This window comes from Peromyscus eremicus, chromosome 1 (assembly GCF_949786415.1).
Source record: "Peromyscus eremicus chromosome 1, PerEre_H2_v1, whole genome shotgun sequence".
NCBI lineage: Eukaryota > Metazoa > Chordata > Mammalia > Rodentia > Cricetidae > Peromyscus > Peromyscus eremicus.
This window is the reverse complement of record NC_081416.1, coordinates 35,458,038-35,474,747: the sequence shown is the minus strand read 5'-3', so window position 1 is coordinate 35,474,747 and position 16,710 is coordinate 35,458,038. Positions and strand designations below refer to the sequence as shown.

Sequence of the window (16,710 nt, the reverse complement as noted above, 5' to 3'; positions counted from 1 at the left end):
AATTGTTCATATGCACTCAAACATCTGCACACATCTACAGCCTTTTTAAATCTCAAATAATTCACCATTTCTGTTTTTTTAAAGTTGAAGATTTGATACAGACTTAGGAGTTAGATTGTCAGGTGCCTTTTGCTTTTGCTTATACACTTGGCCATTTCCTGGTACACTGTGAGCTAGTGAGATGGCCCAGCAGGTAAAGGTATTTGCCACCAAGCCTGCCAAACCTCAGGACCCACATGTTGGAAGAGACAACTGACTCCCACAAATTGTCTTTTGATGTTCACACGTACACCATAGCACATGTGTTTCCGTAATAAATAAATATCGAGTAATTAATATAATAAATACATTTCAAATAATAAGTGATGTGATAAAAATGTTTAAGCCACTGTGTTAAATGACATGGACAGTGACAAAGCATGCTGTGGGAAGAGCTGGTACTCAGCCAGGAGTCTCCCCTGCATTCTTGTTGACTTTTTGAAAAATGTTACCTTGTAAAAATGTTACCTGCCCAGGTGAGATGATGGGCGAGGAAGCCTCGAGTTTGCTAGCCTTCCTAGCCCACCGGGAGAGGCTGATCTTGCTCAGGCCCGCAGACCACCATGTAGAGCCTACAAGGGAGTTCCATGCCAACTGTTGCTCACTGTCAGCAGCTTTTGGGACTCCACGTCCCTTCCTGACTCTGACTGTGTCAGGCAGCTGTTCCCAGGCTCTGGTGGTCTATGTCCTGATTTGAAGCCAATGGGGGACCTTTGCAGACTGCAGTGCATGGCTTCTGTCCCAGCAGTCCAGGGCAGCGCAGGGTGCCATGATCACAGCTGGCATGAAGTGTGAGGGTACAAAGAACACAGCAAGAGTTCTTGTAAACTTCCCAGACAATTTATGCTCCAGGGACTCAGGTCTCTGTGAACGGGTGTCCTGGCAGTTTCTAGGAGAATCTACATCTTGCCTGGGGACACCTCTGGCCTCATTGTGTGAGTGAAAAGATGCAGATGGTTGTATCACAGTGAAAGCAATGGAGACCTCTGTTCACTAGTGCCATAGCCAGGTACACACGATCTTGTAAAGGCTGAGCCCCGTCTCCAGCAAGTCTACCTCCTTGTCATGTGAAATATAATATTTAGACAGATTGACTTTAATCAAAACATGGGGTTGAATTAAACTGGAAGGGTTTTCAGTAGTAATTATTATCTTAGGTCATATACTTTATTGAGTTGCGTTCATTTCTAAGACTAAGTCCCTGCAGCATGCAAGGTATCTTGGGAGCTGACATCATCTCTCTTAGGCTGCTGGTATTTTTTTAAGATCATGGGAGCCACAGCATACTGTTTAGTCCCTAAAACCTTGAGAACTGCTGGTTTCTGAGAAATTAGCAGATAATGTGCTTTTGTTTAACTGAATATGTAAAATTTAGGAACTTTTAGGCCTTATGTAATCTTTTTTTTTCCATTAGATTGTTTTAATTGGGTAGAGTTTTGGGGTATTTTTATATTGATAGTTTTTAATTGTGTCCTAAGTGCAGTTTGAACCACCAGCAATAATAGTGTCTACTGGAAACCATTGACTCAACATATCTTAAAGGTTCCATATTCGGTACCTATGTATGTATATGTATGAATATATATTGCTTGTCCTCCTGCTTAGTGACAGAAGCTCATTGTTTTGGGTAAACCTTTGAAAATAAAAACATTCGCGTTTGCAGTATCGTCAGTGGAATTAGTAGAATTAACATTAAGCAGTCATTTCCTGTGAGTTTCTGTGGCTAAGGCTGGCATCCTCCTGTGAAGTACATGTCACGCCTATGTTGCTGATGAGGTCATGGAGGCGGGGAGACATTAAGTAGCTCGCTTTAAAAGTTACAGAAAAGATCCACACCCAGGAGAGCTGGTGTTTCTTAGAGAGCAGATTTCCCGCCCTAGACAGATTTCCTGCTAGAGAAAGACGGTTTGAAAAGCTCACAAAATACGAATGGCAGGTACTAAACTGAGGGGCCCTTCCCTTCCCTTTCTGTCTGGAGAAACAGGACAGAATACCTCTCTCTCTCTCTCTCTCTCTCTCTCTCTCTCTCTCTCTCTCTCTCTCTCTCTCTCTCTCTCCAGTCTCTGTCCTTAAAGCCTATTCAATCATTCTGTTTTTAACCCAGGAAGAAGATGAAGTACCCGATGACGAGACCCTGAACCAGATGATTGCTCGCCGGGAAGAAGAGTTTGATCTTTTTATGGTAATGTCGCAGAAATCATAGGAAACCACTACCTTCCTCCTGTCCCCCTTTTCTGGTATCCAGGATGCCTGCAGCCTGCATACCGGGTAGAACCTTGGTGCTGAAGCCTGTGCGTGTGGTTTTTTTGTTTTTTTTTTTTTAAATTCAGAGTCTGCAAACTGGCTGGTTTTAGCCTGCAGACATATTGTGTTTGGCCCACATAGCAGTTCTTAAAATTTTGCATTTGTTGCCAGCATGAAAAGAATCCTGATTTCTGGCTTCCTTTGGAAAAGGAGATGGGGCAGTGTTAGGCCCACAGCTCTGCATGGAAGCAGTTGGCCAGAGCTGAGTCACAGCCTCACCCTCTGGACAGGCTATATGGTCCACAGTTCACAGGGAACCACTTCTGATCCAGCCAAGCATCAGACTGGACGACAGCCCGTTCTCAGGGCATTCAGCTTGCAGCTGTGCCCAAGCCAGCTTCCTCCTAATAGGAGCAGGTGAACAGCAAGGGCCCTTAAAACTGTTGCAGGGAAGATACACACCGCCTTTGTGGTGTGTGCATAGGAAGATATGGCCTTGGTTCACAGAGCAAAACCTGCTTCTTGTTAAAGAACCTGGGTATTTTAGAATCTGTTGTCCCTGGCTTTAACCTTGAAGTTCTGTGATATATAGCATCTATAAGTTTCCTAAAACCTCAGTTTGACTTACATGTGAGGTGTACCACATGCCACAGTGGTTGGGGAACAAGCCCCATCTGTGAGGGGGGCTGCTCAGCAGCTGCAGAATGATGGGTACCACCTTCTTCAGGCTTCTACGCCCACTCTTAAATGGCCAGAACAGTCCTAGGCACGTAGTCATTACGTAAGAGATTATTGAATGGATGGTGATATTTGCCGGATGGCAGGACAGATCCGGATGGTAAAGTATAAGGTTCCCTCCAATATTTTCAGTCACCTTGCTCTTCATCTCGGGCCTTTAGCCTGATTGTGGAGAGAAGGAATACGTGTGCTCCGTAGCTGCACCATAGCTGTGATGTAGGAACAGTGAAGGACCCTGATCAGAGGCACCAGTTGGAAAGCCCTGGGGTCTTGGATAATGCACTCTGCCTGAGCAAGACACAGAGAGGAGGGGTGTATTAAAGGTTCTGTTACTGGTGTTGGGGCTATAAGGTGGAGATGTGAGACCCATTTAGCCCAAAGTTTGTACCAGTTTTGAAGAGCAGCTAGAAATCCACACCGTTAGATGAAATATCAGCGTTAAAGTATGCAACTAAATTCAGAACTTTTACTAATATTATTCTGTAACATTGTAGGCCAAAGAAAACAGAATTAAGCCAACTCTGACCCAGTGGGTTTGCAATCTCTACCTTTTTTCTTTTTTTAAAGCTTAGGAGGGCGTGAGAATAGAGCTAAGGCTGAGTGGATGCTTGTGTTGTTTTTGTGGGGAGTTTATTTATTTGTTTGCATGGCTTTTGTCTAGAGAACACAGATTGTGCCCACACATAATGACTCACAATAAAAGACCATTAGCTCTCAGAAAAACACAGGCAGCCGTGGCAATAACTCCTGGCTTAGGAAATGTATTTCTTCCCTGTCCAGGTGAAGCCACTTTAGAGAGACTGGGCAGTAGCATGGGGGTCCGCTGTCACTCTCCACAATTATAGGTTAAATTTTTAAATAGGGAGACGCATCAGAAATAAACGTCGATCTCTGAGGAACTTACTAGGATGTGAGTGACTGGGGAACCCTGAGGTAAGAGGCTTCCCTGGCAGTGAGTTAACACTGTTATGGCCTCAGATACTCCCAAATTAGATTTGGCTCAGGGATAGGCAGTCCCGGGTGGCCCTGAGATCAGGGAGAAACAGTGCCTCTCCTTCCTTCTTTGAAGCTGGACTTTTGTAGAAATTGAAAACCTCAGACAAAAAATGGCGTGTGTCCAAGGCTGGGTCTTCCTATGACTAGGAAATGAGTATGTGTCCTGGGAAGAGCAGGCTTGTAACAGGCCAGACTGCCTAAGGGACGAATGTTCTTCTGTAGGCGCCTTAACTTTGTGAGCGCTCATGCCTGTGTCTTAAGTGTTAGCATCTATTTGGGGGAGGGGAGCCATACAGGTTTTTGTTTGGTTTAATTTTCAAAACCTAACTCTCTGGCTACCTTTGGCCACCTGTTCGTTAGCACCTCCACCAGGGGGCAGGAAATAGAATTTGACTCCATGCCAGCTACTCTGATGGAAGAGTTTAGTGAGAAAGAAGAAAGGAATGTGAGCTGGCCAAGTCTTTGGAGCTCATATCCCTAAAGTCTTTATTTATTATTAAGAATTATTTCTGTGCATCACATTCATAGAGACTTATTTTAATGTATAGATACTGTAATCAAATAGTGTCTTTCAAAGAATACTCTTTCTTTTAAACAGTGGTATTGCTTTCTTCTAAAACCAAGACATCAAATAACTCACCGTTTATACTGATAACCTGTGAGTTTTACCTAAAAATTGTATTTGATAGCATAGCAACGTGCTTCAGATATGTATCTTGAGCCAATATATGAACAATAGGCTTTTAGAGGCCATATTTGCCACAAAGGCTAAAAAATATTGTAAATGTTAAGGTTTCTAGGAAGGCCTTAAGGCAAATATATACATACAGTAATTCAATCAAAAGTTAGTCTTTTTATCCAATACTGACTTAAGATGTTACAGAGGCATTGTGGGAGAAGAATCTCCAGAGAGAGACACAATCGTTAGGACTTGCAGCTTATATTTAATTGAATCTACCTTTCTTTAAAAAAAAAGTCACATACATGGCTTATTTTTATTAATATAAAAAATAAGACTTGCCGGGCGGTGGTGGCACACGCCTTTAATCCCAGCACTCAGGAGGCAGAGGCAGGCGGATCTCTGTGAGTTCGAGGCCAGCCTGGGCTACCAAGTGAGTTCCAGGAAAGGCGCAAAGCTACACAGAGAAACCCTGTCTCGAAAAAAAAAAAAAAAAAAAAAGACTTACTCTCCATTTGTCCACCTACTATGGTCATTACACAAGCCCTGGTCTAGGAATCTGGAATTATCTAGCTAGAATTTGAAGTGGCAGCATTTTGTCACAGGGTAGGTAGGTCATGCGGAAACTTCATTCTTACTAGTTATCTGATAGCTATTAGGAGGTTGCCTCATGCGACCTCTGGCTGGGTCCTGCCTTAAAGAAAGCCTCCCGTCACTCGTTGCCAAGCTTCCATCTGTTTCTGAGCCAGGCATTAGATGGCTGGATTAAGTCTAGCATCGCAAGCTAAGTATAGCAAGAGCGAGCAGAGCAGCCACATTTATCCACCAATGGGATGCCCCCATGCCCCAAGCTTATCCTGTCCTGCAGACAGAATGATTTCCAGAAATGTTAAAGCATAGTTTAAGGAGCTTTGACCCTTAATTTTTAAGTCACATTTGGGTTCAAGTAGCACATATTTCCTTCACATTCTATCAGTTTCAGCTTTTAAGGGAAAAAAAATGTTTTATTGCCTTGTTTCCATCTGGTAGAACCAGAGGAAGAGGGAGCAGGTAAATAATGAATGATTAGTGACTTATTTCATTGTGCGGATGGTCTGTATATATGTAACTAGTGTATAGAGAAGGAAAGTGCTGTGTAGTTCCTTGACACATACCAGATTGTTCTGCTAAAGCCATGGGGGAGGGGCGTCCTTTACTTAGAGTGAGGCTGGATTTCTAAGGAGGAAGTGAGAGGTGAAGGCACAGGCTTCTGAAGGCCACCAAGGGAAGCTGTTTCACATGTATCTTGGCCAGCTGAGAAGAGGCTGACTTTGAGGTGATGTCTGTTGTATTTTCCTAAGAGCTGAACTTTCAAAAAGTAAAGAATTGAAGAGTATGTTCCTTTCCTACCCTGCACTGTGTACTGAGAAGTTGATGTATTGGTGACAGCTGACCAGTGTAAAAATCCATGTCCCCTCAACATGTAACGATGGGAGGTACCTGGGTCACTGATACCCTCCCCCTAAATGTTTTTTCCCTGTTCAATTAAAATCGCAAATCTTATTGCTCAAGGTTAATATCCTTATTAGACATATATATATAATATATATATATATATATATATTATATATATATGCTCAAAGAATTCACTTGTTTTGGGGGAGAAATAAATTATATATTTGTTTCCCCATATATTTATCTTGCATGTAGCATGTGCATGCCACAGCACATGTGTGGAAGTCAAAGGACAACTTGCTGAATGAATTCTTTCCTTCTGTCATGTCATGTAGGTCTCAGAGACGGGACTCGGGTCGTCAGGCTTGGCAGCAAGCACCTTCACTCAGAGGCATCCTATGGGCCCGGGGCTCACATTTTTAAAATGCATTCATTCTCCTTTTGAATTTTCTCACTGTTACTTAAGGTGGAGTTTTACGCGCACACATAGGCTAAGAAGATAGGCTAAGAAGAGGGTATTTTCTTTAATGTAAAAATAAATTCAAACGATGGGTATAGAGGTAGAAGGAGATTTGACACGTTGAAATCACTCGTGTTGACACTGTGCTTTAAGGATGAACTAGAACAAGCCAGCTAGGATAAAAGGGACAGAAAGGGACACGTCTGCAGTGGAAGACAACTTCTGAGATTGTTAAGTTCTGTCCCACAGAGTCCTCTTCCCTCTGGTGACACTGTTATCCCTGTCCCCAGCGCATGGACATGGACCGGAGGAGGGAGGATGCCAGAAATCCAAAGCGTAAGCCTCGCCTGATGGAGGAGGATGAGCTGCCCTCCTGGATTATTAAGGATGACGCCGAAGTGGAAAGGCTCACCTGTGAAGAAGAGGAGGAGAAGATATTTGGTAGGGGTTCTCGCCAGCGCCGGGATGTGGACTACAGTGACGCCCTCACCGAGAAGCAGTGGCTCCGGGTAGGTGTGGCTTTTTCAACTCACTCGGTGGCTGGAGTGTTCTCTGTGACTTGGCTGGAATTCTTTGCTGTGGCAGACGTGCTGGTGGCAGGGCCTGGGCTCCTGAACATTGAAGGTCATGGTCACTCTGTGTTTCCAGGCGATGCTTGGGGAAAAAATAGAGTGGAGCGTTTTTTTTTTTGTTTTTTTTTTTTGTTTTTTTTTTTTTGCTAGAGGAGAATTGGCCTTATGAAGTAAGGATTACTAGGGCTGTGAGACACATTAATGTTTTACGGTCAATTGTCTGGCCATGCCTCACTTTCTCAAAATGGACGAGGAGGCCTTAGAGATCTTTTTAATTGTTCCCCTTATTTCATGGTCTTTAATCGTGGATTTATTTCTGCATGGCCTGCACATGAGAGAGTTCAGGGGTGACATTGTTTTCTAGCTCTGTGATTTCATGGTTGCCGCACATTTAGATATGGAAGGTCCTTTGTACAATTTGGTTTTGATGAAGAAGGTGAAGACCAGAGAGTGTGGGTGATAATTCAGTGGCTACCTGATGTGTTTGCATGTGCAATATCGGCCTGGCTTGATTTATCTATGTTAAACACCAATGATACCTGGACGAGAATCAATGATGGTTAGGGGGAAAAATGTTATTCTGAAGTTTGTGAAGATTTTTTTTTTTTCTCTTCAGAAAGTGTTAATTTCTCATTTTGACTGGGGACTAAAATCGCACAATGTTCCTTTGAGACCCCAGAAATATCACCATGGTCATGGCAGCCATGTGTGGCAATGTCATGGCCAGTGGAGTTTTTTCATTCAGCGGTTTAGCTGTCCTTTCCATTCTTTTGAGCAGACTTAGTACCTAACAGGCAGAACAGCCTGGGACATGCTTTCCAGACAGGGCCAGCAAGCAAGCACTGGAAATAGTATGCACATTTGGGTAAAAACCAAACTGAACAGAAGCCAGAGTTGGGCACCATCCATTTTCTCAGAGGGGATATAATTCCCAGGCTTTGTGAGCCAAGGATTTCAAGGCCTGGGTCCTAAGAGGGGGGAGAGGAACTAGGAAGGGTTTTGAGATTGGCTCTCTGAGGAAGATGGTCTTGGTACCACTTGAGGGACGATTCTCTAGGGGTGTTGCGTTATGACAGGGATGTGACCTGAGTTTCGAAAAGATGGTGTCTGTGGGATTCTACAACATGAACTAAGAAGGCATCACTCATGTTTATGGTTGAACAATTGCATATAAAATGTAACTTATGTGTGGACCCAGTCAAGGATTAGGGTATCCTCAGAATACAGCTCTATGAATTCCTTTTGTTTGGATGTTAAGGTTGAAGTTGTATAATTAAGACTCATCCTACAATGTAAGGTTTTGTTTAATATTCATTTCTGAGCTTGGGAAAATTGGATTTCCTTTCTCTTTATTTAAGCAATATATTAGTCACCTGGAATGTTATTACAGGAGATGAAAGAATCATAGTCTAGACCCACCTTTTAAAATCAATTCTTTTTGATATGAGTAATCCCCAGATGTGATAGGCAAGATAGCCCTGTTTATTGGTCAAGATAATAACCGAACTTATCTTTTGTTTTATAATCATAGTGAGTTACTCTTAAGAAGAATGGCAGCATTAATCTTGGGAAGCCTTCGTGTTAGCATAGCATCTCATCATTTACTCTATCCCTTAGTACCCCACATGGAAAGCAACTTAGTGAGCGATTGTGGAAATGAACTATAGTCTTAGGAAAGTGAAAGTTACTGGCTTCCCAGTGGTGCTTGGAGGGCGTTCTTAGTGTGTGCAGCAGACTCCTGTTTTATCCACCACAGGCACAGTTCAAAACAGAAAACTAGGCTGTCCTAAGGAACTAATTCCTCAGAGGAAACTGATATTTATGGCTTTTATCCCTAAGGTACCTCACAGTGTGTCCAGTCATCCAAGAGGACTGAAGCTGTTCTCAGTACAGCTGTAGTGGAATGTACCTTTTGGGCAGTCCTTTTGAAAACTGTTATTTCCTATTCTGTATGGTCTACTTGCTGTTAAGTAAAGACACCTGACCCCTTGACCCAAACCCTTGGGAAAAAATGGATACTGAGTGTCATTTGATGTCGTTATTGACCCAGGAGCAATCCTGTTTAATACAAGGCTTGTAAGTCTTTGCTGTTATCAAATGAAATTGAGGGGTTTCTTAGGGGCCTGGGTGTGGAGAGATGTTCTGTATTGCTGGTGATTGCCATGTTGAGTCCTCACAGCCAATGCAGCCTTGAGAGGGAGACTGGCAGGCATTACAGAGTAAGATATGCTCCAACAAGGCTGAAATCATTCTTTTTCCTGGCAACATTGTAGAAGGCCAGCTCAGCTAAGGCCTGGAAGGTGCGTAGAATCCCAGAGTCAGAAGATGGCTGGATAGAGCTGCAACCATCCCGTGCTCAGTCCACACTCTAGTGCCCATGCCAAGAGGCTGGCTGGCCCTCAAAGACAGCACACTGTCTTGTTGTCTTCAGAGCCCCTGAAGTTCAAGGTCAGCCTTGATGACTGGCTCTTCCTCTTTTTGGACAGAATTTTCTTTCCCTGTGGTTCCTCCCTGACCTTGATTCTTTGCCCTGGAAAGAACAGAACAATGTGTTTTCTGTCTTTACATCACAGCTCCATGGGTGAAATGTTAGAGGACTCAGGTTTAGTCTGGCATGAACTTCCCAGTCCTGCTCTTTTGAACTTAACTTATCCTTCAAGGCTCAGTTCATTGGTTGTTTCAGAAGATAAACACTAATTGCACACCCCAGCGTGCTTTCACATCCCTTTGCCGTCTGTCACAGCACCATCCTAGTTTCCCAGCATCCTCAGTCATTGTCCGACTTCCTGGCTGGTTGGTAAGCTGGATCTGGAGCGATACCTCGTTAGAATTTAGGACTTCCATGTGCAGCTATTAAGTGCCACTGGTTGCCACAGTGAAACAGACTATAGGGTAGAGTTTAGATCCAGGTTCTAGCCCCTACCATAGCAGAAGCAACCTAAATACACCAATCTGGAAACCTATCCCAAAACATAAGTTGGGGTCATTTCTCAGGCATAAAACATCCGTGCAGATGGTTCCTGGGGGAGGACCTTTGTTCTCCATGACATTCTTCAGGTAGCCGGGTTTTTGGAGCCCCTGTTCGCTTGGGCAGCCTCTGTCCACCTGAGCAGAAAGAGAGGGAAATGGCGTGATACCGGGGTGTAGGAACTGGTGGTTGTGCCTCACCTGTTCCACACACTTCCACTTACCTCCTGTTGTGTGGGCCTCCTTCATGTGGCCACCCCAGCTGTCTACAGAACAGAGGAACATTTGCGGCTGTGAGCCCTGGAGAGCAGAGCAAAGTGTTGATGAACACCTAGCAGTCTCCACCTCAGCATACTCGGATAAATGTAAACGATATTACTGCTTTCCCGACAAATAGAGTTTCATCACAAACAGGTTTTATTCTATAATTGGAATATGCCAAAAATTCCCACAGAATCCTGGAGAGAGTTGGTTTAGTTGGAGGATTTAAATTTTTTTTTTTCTTGATTCATAATGTTTTAAATGAGGAGGATCACAATTTCAAACACAATTTTTTTTTAAATAAAGTATTTTAAGTAGATTTAAAATCCATTTCCTTTGAAACGTAAATGCTGTCAGTGGGTCTTGGATTAACTTCATCTTTGGTAGTGGTCCATATAATATCCCCTTACCCAGTGGGCCAACCTGGGGTCATCCATCATATCATCCTTCCCAAGACGGCCTCTGCTGTTTAAGAATGACCTTGGTGGCATGCATCTTGGTTCTTCCCACCCATGAGTCTCTGTGAGAGTTGGTACAAGGCTGATGGGCTACTGTTATCCCCAGAGGTCTGGATGTACACCTGGTCCCTTTTGATGCTCCTGGAGACTTTGATGACTGGTACTCCTGACGTCTGGGGTCCTGGCCCACCAGCTTCAGCCAGAAGCTGTTCTATGTTCTGATATTTCATTAAGTCTCTGGTTTCTTTAGTCTCAATCTCTTTTGTGTCTTGGCTGCTTCTTGGACACCGTGTTGGAATATGTGGGACGCATCGAAACTGGCCCCTTCCTTAATGGTTGCCAGGTTACCACGGAGGGGTTGTGAAGCCTCCAATTTTTAGGCTCTGTTGATTGGGCAGGCCCAGGAGCTTTTTAAAAACAAACGGTATGGAATGTCTGACATTTACAGATTTTTGTATTAGTGTATGGCCATATGAAAGACATAGTGAGAGATTGTCCTAGAAGAAGCTAAAGGTCAAGCCACATTAGCTTCCTGGGGAACATAACTCTGAGCATGCCTTTCCACCTGCAATACCTTGAGGGATTTTGTCGTCTTCTGAAGACTTATTTTCATCTACTTAAGTGTGTTTGTGTGAGTGTATGTGCACACATATGTGTGGATGGGTATCCATATGTACACGTGGAGGCTAGAAAAGGGTATCAGATCCCATGGAACTAGAATTACATCATAGAGATGACCAGTTTGTGACACAGGTACCAACATATGAACTCTGGTTCTCATGATTATACAGCAAGCACCCTTAGCCACTAAGCAGTCTCTACAGCCCCTACCTCAAGTTTTGACTCTGAAGGGACAATATTTCATGTCAGCCCCAACAGCAGTTCAGTGCTGCCTCGGACTCTACAAGATCCAGGGGTACAATCCCCAGTAAGATTGCCTGTAACTTCAGGTACCAGCCACACTTTGGGAGGCCCAAGGGCCCCATGCCTTCTCCTGATTGGCTTAGAGGCTTCCATGAGCTCTTCGGATTCTTTGTTTACTAGAGTAGCTTGCAGAACTGGGGAAAATACGCCTGCAGCTCTAGTTTCATGATGATGTATGTGAACCAAATGAAGACAGGCAGATTTTCCTCACCTTTACATGTATATTTAAGGTGCCTCAGTCTCCCACCACGTCAGTGGGTACTTCAAACAGGAAGTCCACGGACCTTCAGTCGTCAGGGTGTGTTTATTAATCAGGGTTCTCTAGAGTCATAGAACTTATGCTATTATGGTATGAATCTCTCTCTCTCTCTCTCTCTATATATATATATATATATATATAGAGAGAGAGAGAGAGAGAGAGATTGATTGGACTGACTTACAGGCTTCAGTCCAGCAATGGCTAGTTGTGAATGGAAAGTCCAAGAATCTAGTAGCTGCTCAGTCTTAGCTGGTATTCTATATGTGCTGGAATCCTGAAGAAGTAGGCTCCAAGGCCAGTGAAGGAATGGATGTGCTGACAAGGTGAGGGCAAGCAGGCGAAGAAGGAACCTTTCCTTCTTCCATTGTCCCTATATAGGCTTTTAGCAGAAGGTGTGGCCCAGATTAAATGTGTGCCTTTCAGCCTCAAGGTCCGGATGAAAGGCATGTTGTCTTCTTGCCTCAAGATCTGGATCACAAGTGTGCCCTCCATTTCTGGATTGTAATTCATTCCAGATACAGTCAAATTGACAGCCAAGAATAGCCATCACAGTGTATATTAGAGCTTCATTAAGTGGACGTGATTGATGAAACCATTGGCCAATAGACTGACTTCAGTCTCCAAGCTCTTTGGCCTCTCTGGAGATCAGGCTGAATGTTATGGTTCGAGTGTGATATGTCCCTCCAAAAGCCTGTGTACTGAAGACTTAGTCCCCAGCTGGTGGAGCCATCCATTGAGAGGCCATTGTAACATGAGGTCTTTTGTTTCACCAGTGTGTATTAATCCACTGATGGGTTCATAAAACGGCATTATTGGGAGCTGGTGGTACCTAAGGTCTAACGAGAGGAAAGATGGTCAACAAGGCATGCCTTGTCCTCAGTATCCTTCTGTCTCACCCTCTGCTTCCTGGTTGCCATGAGGCAAGCAACTATGTTGCACCACACCCTTCCACCAGATTACTGGCCCAGAAACAACAGCCAAGTAACCATGATCTGAACTCTTTGACATTGTGAGCCAGAGTAAGCCTTTCTTCCTTTAAACGTTCTGTTATGTGTCCCAGCACCAAGAAACCAGCTAACATATAAGCCAAGGTTCCAACACTCTAGTCATGTTATTGATCTTCTGTGACCAACCCTAACCAAAGCTCCCCAGAAGTCGCAAGGTAAAGATACTCCTGTCACTTGGGAAATGCCAAGGATGTAGATGCTCCATGCTTGAAACCTAGAGGTAATTGAGCAAGAATATCCAGCAGGTGGCACTGTCTTCAGGCCTGACTCTTAAGCTAGCCCCAAGGCCATGCCCTAGGGGCTGGTACTTCAAGGTCATATAGGTGGAACAGATACCCACTACACCTGACCTCCGCCTCTCTCGTGGAAGGAGGCTCTCCGTCTTACCTTCCTCTCGTACAGCAACTTCCTGGGAGAGTGCTCCATGCTGGGTCTCTAGTGCCATTCTGAGTAGTCCCCACCTACCCTGCCATCTATGGATTGGGGTAGGCCTTTGGAACTGAAGAAATTCTGTGATGGAACACAAAGGGTTTGCTTCTTGATGAGCCTAAATGAACCAAGAGACAAAGGAGTGGGGAGGGGCTTAGTACTGCACTATTGAGGACTCTACTGGGGTTAATTTTCAAAGTAGAACCTTCGGAACAAAGAAAGCAGTGGCTTTGACTGGGGAAATCTATTCACTTCTGAGCATGCTAGGTTTGAGGTCATTTACATGTTCAAATAAAAGAAAGGTGGTGGGCACATTCTAGAACATGTTCAGTTCAGGGTCATCACCACATGTTTAAAAGAAAAGATGATGCATACAAATAGACAATTCAGTGTTATTCTAAGCACACTTTTCCCCAGGTCACCTAAATTAAATGACTTGATGGTTTGGGCTGTCTCCTTCTAAGATTCTCGAAGAACCTATATTAACTGTTTTGTTGTTGTTGATGATGATGATGATAGTGATGATGATGGTGATGATGATGATGATGATGATGGTGGTGATGATGATGATGATGATGATGATGATGATGAAAACACCTGACAGAAGCAGCCTAAGGGAGGAGAGGTTTATTCAGGATCAGAGTTCAGGAGGTATGGTCCATCCTGGTGGAGGATACTACTGCTAGGTTGAGTTTAGCTGCAACAGCTGGGCTTGCCACAGGTCGCATCCCATGACAGTCCAGAAGCAGAGAGCTCCAGCAGAGCAGAGATGGGATAGCCTTGAAGCCTGAGGCTCTGGCAACCTACATCAGCCAACTAGGCTCTCTGTCTCAAAGGTTCCAAATTCCCCATCAGCTGTGGACCATACATGTCCCCATATAGGAAACATTTACATTAAGACAGTATCAGTCTTTGCTGAAGTAAAAAAGCAATACTACTTTAAAGGCATGTCTTTCCAAAGGCCAGCAGCCCATACTAGCTATTTCACAGCCCTTGGAAAGGCCTGCCTCACCCAATGGCTAACAGCTTCTCCCTCCTGGAGAAGCCTGGTTGGCGTTAGTGTATACTGATGGGCTCAGTATGTGTATGCTTGCTGGTTTGCAAAGCAAAGGCATTATTTGCCTCTGTGCACTGACCTTATCCTCATTGTTTTGTAAGACAATGGATCTCCTTCTTGCACAGGGGATGGTGTATTAATGTGACTAAAAAACATTCTAACAGTGAGTATTTGGTTGCTTCTCAGGGTGTACTCAAGGTGTTAACAGTGCCGCATCAGTCAGTAAACTTGCATGTGTCCATGTGTGCTCATGATATAATTGATGTCTTGATAATTTCTTGAAAACAGTATGTATCTTATGTGTGAGAGCAGGCATTCCGTTTACTGTATTGGCAGAGACTCGTGGTGAAGCAGTGGATAGGTCAGGGCTTTTCATTTGACTTCAGCCATGTGTGTTTCACCTGAGATGTGTCTGGCATTGTAATGCAGGCATTGTTCTGGAGGACAGGGACTTGGTCAAGTTGAGGTTACTGCAAAGCTAAAGGGTGAGCTAACGGTGATTTCTGGAAGGCTTTGCTCTGCTCTTCCTGCCCTTTTGGTCTTTCTGCCAACTTCAAAACGCTTCCCTTCCTTAAAACGCTTCGTGATAACCTGGAATTTGTTTAATTGCTGAGTTGAGTGATTTTTGCCCCGCAGCACTTGGAGATAATTGGAATGTGATGTAGATTATGTGTTCTGTATAATATGTAATTACAGCTGGGTGGAGACAGCAAATTTTGGGAAGCATACCTTTGTCACACAGTGGATTTGATGTCTTGAAAATATGGTCTTGAGAAGTCCCTTTTATCTGACCCCCAAATGCACTCCCTTTCCTTTCCAGTAGTCTGTTTCAGTACTCTCCCACTCCATTCCCCCACATACTCTAGCACAAGGGAATCTCCCAGGCATCTACAAGGATGACCCCAGTTAAGACTCCTAGCAGTAGCCTGAACTGGCCTTCTCCTGTGACTAGATTGGTGCCTAGCCCAATTGTCATCAGAGAGGCATCATCCAGCAACTGATGGGAACAGATTCAGACCCACAGCCAAACATTAGGCGAAGTTAGGAGAATCCTGCAGAAGAGGAGAAAAGATCGTTGGAGCAGAGGGATCAAGGACACCACAAGAAAACTAAAAATCAACTAACCTGGGCTCATAGAGACTGAACCAACAACCATGGAGTCTGCATGGGACTGACCTAGGCAGTCTGCATATATATCACAGTTGTATAGCTTGGTTCTTTTGTGGGACTCTTAACAGTGGGAACAGGAGCTGTCTCCGACTCTTTAACAGGCTTTTGAGACCCTACTCGTACTGGGTCACCTTGACAAGCCTTAATACACAGGGAGGTGCTTAGTCTTACTGCAGCTTGATAAGCCGTGTTCTGTTGATACCTGGGAGACCTGTCCTTTCCTAAACAGAAACCGAGGAGGAGTCAATTAGGAGAGTGGGAAAAGAAGGGGCTTGCGGGGAGGGGAGGGAGGGAAAACTGTGACCCAGATGTTAAATAAATCAATAAATAAATTTACTGATTTTTTAAGTCCCACTTAACAGGTTGGGGATTTATCTCAGTAATAGAGTGCTTGCCCAGCAAGTGTGAGGCCCTGGGTTTGGTTTGGGGGTAGAGTGAGGGAGGAGCGGGGGAGGTTAAAAATTTTGGTGTGAAATCCACAAAGAATCAATAAAAAATTAAATTGGGGGAAAAAAAAGAAAAGTTCTACTTAACTTGCTTCGTATACCTGTGCACTTCCCCAGGGTATATCGCCTGTTTTCTGTGGGGTCTTTATAACTCTATGGATGAAGTTGTCTACACAGGCTCCTGGCACTGAAGGAAAATGCCCTTGGTTTTGTAATGATGCCCTGAGTAGTTAGACTCCAATAAGTACTTTGTAATATGATGTCGATGGCGGCCAGTTGGTAACAGAGGTGTTGTCAGATCCAGGAAATTTCAAATGGAGCTTCTCAAGAGGAAAGGAGAACCCACAGCTTTCCTTTTTCTTGATAAATCTGCTACCAGTTGAGAGTATGAGTGTCTTGTGATTTTTGTGCCCAGAGCGGGGTCCCCACGATCACATCTGCTGCCCGTGAAGAGGTCTTTGAGAGCGTTCTTTCCCCAAGCCTGGTATAAAGGAAAGAAAATGAAGGACTCTTCAGATAGATAACAGTGGAGCATAATCAGTACATCAGATGTAAACCTCTCCGTGGAAT

At 44.1% G+C, this 16,710-nt stretch overlaps 1 protein-coding gene across 1 annotated transcript in view; it reads left to right on the top strand.

Annotated features, from left to right (window-relative positions):
• The window catches only part of Smarca2 (SWI/SNF related, matrix associated, actin dependent regulator of chromatin, subfamily a, member 2), a 172,882-nt gene that overhangs the window by 107,925 nt on the left and 48,247 nt on the right, over positions 1-16,710 (top strand). Inside the window, 2 exon segments of the mRNA XM_059259437.1 lie at positions 2,144-2,221; positions 6,881-7,099. Of these exon segments, the coding sequence (XP_059115420.1) occupies positions 2,144-2,221; positions 6,881-7,099 (297 nt within the window).